This window comes from Haplochromis burtoni, unplaced genomic scaffold (genome assembly GCF_018398535.1).
Source record: "Haplochromis burtoni strain Fernald_Lab_line unplaced genomic scaffold, NCSU_Asbu1 Contig_253, whole genome shotgun sequence".
Classification (NCBI taxonomy): domain Eukaryota; kingdom Metazoa; phylum Chordata; class Actinopteri; order Cichliformes; family Cichlidae; genus Haplochromis; species Haplochromis burtoni.
This window is the reverse complement of record NW_024582614.1, coordinates 153,147-157,536: the sequence shown is the minus strand read 5'-3', so window position 1 is coordinate 157,536 and position 4,390 is coordinate 153,147. Positions and strand designations below refer to the sequence as shown.

At 37.6% G+C, this 4,390-nt stretch overlaps 1 protein-coding gene across 1 annotated transcript in view; it reads right to left on the bottom strand.

The window, feature by feature from the left end:
* Positions 1-307: 307 nt before the first annotated feature.
* Positions 308-4,390, bottom strand: part of LOC121811907 (mesothelin-like protein) — a gene marked incomplete in the record, with an annotated part of 36,506 nt that continues 32,423 nt past the window's right edge. Inside the window, 7 exon segments of the mRNA XM_042227319.1 lie at positions 308-849; positions 1,934-2,228; positions 2,491-2,585; positions 2,695-2,837; positions 3,105-3,241; positions 3,327-3,488; positions 4,279-4,390. Coding sequence (XP_042083253.1) covers positions 764-849; positions 1,934-2,228; positions 2,491-2,585; positions 2,695-2,837; positions 3,105-3,241; positions 3,327-3,488; positions 4,279-4,390 — 1,030 coding nt within the window.

Here is a 4,390-nt window from a genome sequence, read left to right as displayed (position 1 = left end):
CATCCCATTCTGTGTGGACCGCCTGAAGGATGCCAAGCACACCTGTCCTATCTGCAAGACTGTACTTGGGGTGTATAAACGCTTATAACTCAAAGACCTGCATCAATTTATACATGGCTTTTTGCAAACAAAACACACTTACAAAAGGTCACACTAATGAACATTTCCTTATAATTGAATAACTGATAATCTCGTGACTAATTTGCTGTTGGTGTACAAATGAAATTAGGCGACCTTTTTAACAATTTCTCTCTCAAAACCTTTGAATATTAAAACACTGACACCAAATAACGAGCTCCAATGACTGTTTTAAGGCTGTTTAAAATGTGTTTATTATTGATCTCTCAAATACATTTTCATAGTAAGACTGAATAAAGAAAGAGCTATCATGAAAACTGTTACCCGTCACCCGAACCTGTCATTTTTCTGTTGAGTCCTCATCCTTTTAAATATCTTAATTTAAATGGAACAATAAAAAAAATAGAAAACAAATAAAGCAAAAATATGACCTTAGAAATAGTTCATGAAAAGGTTTCAGGAAGATTTAGTAATCAAAAATACATCATTTACAATTTGTCTTATTGCACCTGCACTATTTTGTTCATAGCGAGCGTTACAAGGAACGAAGCAAATGCCCTTCTGTTTAACATTATTTCCTTCTATTAATGATAAATTAAAACAAAAAAATTATTTCAAGCCTTTATCCAGTTATCTACCATTTTATAATTCATATTCCAATAATCTTCCATGAGAAAAGTTGTCTTTACATTACAACATACTGAGAAGTGATGAGGAGTACAAGAAGAGCGAAGAAAGAGAAGCCAGCGTCTCGGACTGGAGGAGCATTGCCTGGAAAGAAACGTACAGTCACATTAGAGACCAATAAAACGTTTTGCCCTTGATTTAATTTCTTTATCTGAATTATTTGTGGAACACTAGCATATCAACCACACAAAAGCCTCAACAAGTGGGCTTTTTAGAAAACTCTGACACTGCTCGATTAATCACTGCCAGTTCTTTTTAAGCATCTTTTATAATTTATTTATTTATATGGTCCAATTCTGTCTAAAGGTAGAACAATATTTTGCATAGTATGCAAAACAACTGTCCATCATTAAAAATATATAAAGAAAATTTTACTATGATACACCAAATCTCTGTCTGTCTGCAAATTCCTACATGATCAGGAGTTGAGTAGCTAAAATGGGCACACAGGCACAACTCAGACCCTTTAAGGTTCTTATCTACATCAGGTCTTTTGTTGTCATCATGTTGCCTAGCAGCCACATACCGATGGTTCTTAGTGTTTGTGCACCTATAACACCATTTAAAAATGTATCATTTTCATTTCACAACAGTGGTATGTAGTCAACCAAATATTTAATATCTTCATTTTTCATATCAAGTTGTGATCTTTACACTATCAATATGTCAAGTTTGCTGTATTCAGAGCTGTAGTGCGCGCTTGTACTAGTTTTTCCGACTTGGGATTTATTTTTTTTATAATATGAAAATATTAAGTATTTACTGTATTTCATGCTGCCATCATTAATCACACTGCAGTTCTCTTTCACCACCAATGTGTTTTTTGTTTTGTTTTTTTTCTTGTCAGTGCTTCTGATGTAAGATGATCTTTACATACTCGTAACAAAACAGCAGGATATGAGACAAAAATGCTTAAAATGAGCAATTGAAAGATTTCATCTGCAGCAGAAGGTCCACCGCTAGCTTAACATTTCATGTTTTCATGCTTTATTTTGGTTTCCTTTACTTCTTGTAACACAAATCCCTTCCTGCCCACACTCTTCCTGCACAAGAATGCTCTATGTGCAGACAGTGTGCTATATTAAATGTTGAAATGTGGTACTGCTGCTTTATCTGAGGTGTTGTTCTTTGAATGTTTTAACCCAATGCTACCTTTTGTAATACTTACCCGTGGTGCTGTTGGATCCAGTTGTTGATTTTGTTGTTGAAGTTGTCCCCGATGTTGTTGTTGAAGTTGTCCCTGATGTTGTTGTTGAAGTTGTCCCTGATGTTGTTGTTGATGATGTACCCGGTGTAGTGGTGGTGGGGCTAACCTTGCCTCCTGTAAGCCCCACTCCCAGGCCATTAAGTTCAGACTGAAACTGTGAACGGATCCAGGTTTGCACCACTGTCACATTTTCATATGACTTCAAAAGTGGGAGGTTGGTGCCAAGAAGACCTTTAACATCACTAACAGTCAGGTTCTATGGAGAACAGAGCAGACACATTTTATCCTATGAGCAAATAAACACACTTACTTTAATCTTTGACAGAAAAAAAAGGACAATTTAGTTTTACAACTTATCATGCCTGTCCAATGGTTTGAGCGAAGTAAATAAATTGAGGAACTATAATGCAAGACCCCTCCACCCCCACCCCACAAATACATAAATAAATAAACTTTTTTTTTTTTTTTCAAAATTAGTCTAACATTCAGAATTCAAAGTGCAGACATGCAGCACTGACCTGTATAACACTCTCAAGCAGCCCAGTGAAGGTCGGGACGTCCATACTGATATTGGCAGACACTAAGTCTTGGATAAACCTAAAATCTGCACCCGCTGCAAGAATGGAAAAAAATTAATAAAAATTAAATTAATTAAATGAAAGTTACGTTAACTTTCAGCTGTTTAAATGATGTTTTTTGTGAATGTGGGTCTGTTTGCTTACGTAGGTAAGATTGTATGAGCTGGTAACTGGTAGTGGAGATAGTGCTTGAGCGGGTGATTGGGATAAATGCTTCATATGCGAGGGAAAACAGTTCTTGCTTTTTCTCAGTGGTGCAGCTGGATATGTCCAGAGCATCGGCGTTCCTGCAGGAGATAAAACACACAGGAACGGTGTGTTGAGTTTATGGAATTCATATAACATTATTTATCATTAAATCAGACTTTTTTTTCTAGTTATCTAAATAATAATTTAGAGATTTATGTGGGTTCACCTGCCTTTGTAAGTACAGGATCCCTGACAGACCTTTAGCCAACATGTTCTTGTTCAAATATTACCTGCTGCTAATGTGATGTAAAAATAACCTCCAAACACACACACACTCATGCACAGTCACAGCTCTGAAGCCTTACTTGATGCTTCCAACCGAAATGTTCCTGATAACAACAACATCCAGGGCGCACAGGTTTGGTCCTCTAAAGACGTTGAGCTCCACACTGCCGAGACTGTTCCCCTTTACACTCAGATACTTGGAGATGATGGCTTTGGCCTTGATGAGGAGAACCAAGCATCGGTGAGAAGACACAAGCATGTAAAGTAAGCTCACGTTCAGATTTTTTCTTCTGTTTGCTCACCAGAACCGGGTCCCAAGGCCCGTTTGAAGCATCCATCAAAGAAGCGAGTGTGTCGATCTGAATAATACTCCACATGTTGATGTCTTCCATTGTTGCACTACGGGACATTGCTCCTAAGATCTGAACCTGATCTTCTGGGATGATGCCGCTGGCATTGTAAGCCTATAAATTTAGGAAAGTCAGAAGATATTTAGACTCAAATTTAGATAGCAAACTATTCAAAGAGAAAAACTGCTGAGAACAAACAAAACAATGCAAAAACACCTCAAAAACAAAACAAGGATTTAGGGTTTGAAAAAAGTATAGACTCATGCTTAACCGTCTAAAAGATCGTCAGCAAAAACTGTAAACTCTAATCATTTAACTTCCTCACGTGTTTCTGTGGAATTTTAAAAATAAATAGCTACAAAAAGTAAGAGACCAAGAGAGAAGAAACCCCAGTCAGATGCTGATGATATCACTTAACCTTGTAAAGCCCGAATCATGAGGTAATTGCCAGGAAATTATGTATATTTTTTTAAAGTGGAGTGTTTATTGAACCTTCCATTTGGATCATCTTTGCTACATCTGACATTTCTCTACAATTTATTTAGGTTTATCAGCAGAAACAAAATTGACCTGGTGATGTTGAGGTCTTAAAGACTCACAAAAGCCATGTATGACACATGCTATCACAGAGTTAAAAATTTAAGGCTTAAATAATGGAAGTAGTCAGTGCTGTGGACTTTGCATGCCCTCCCTGTGTCTGTGCTGGTTCTCATGCTTCGTTCCAAAGTCCAAAAACATGCACGGGGTTTGGTCGAATACTGATTTTAAACCGACCGTAGGTCAGAATGTGTGTTATGTTTTTCTGAATGCTTCTGTGTGTTAAACCTGCTCTCCAGGAGGGGCCTAACCTGCCTCTAAATCTATGCCAGCTGGGATAGGCTCCAGGAGTTTTTTTGCCACTTACCTCTCGCAACTTGCTGAGAACAATCTTTGTGTAGTTCTGCTCCTGCACCTGGTTAACGAGGGCATCCAAGTTGTCTTTGACAATGGTGGAATTGAGGCAGCTGGTGAACTGA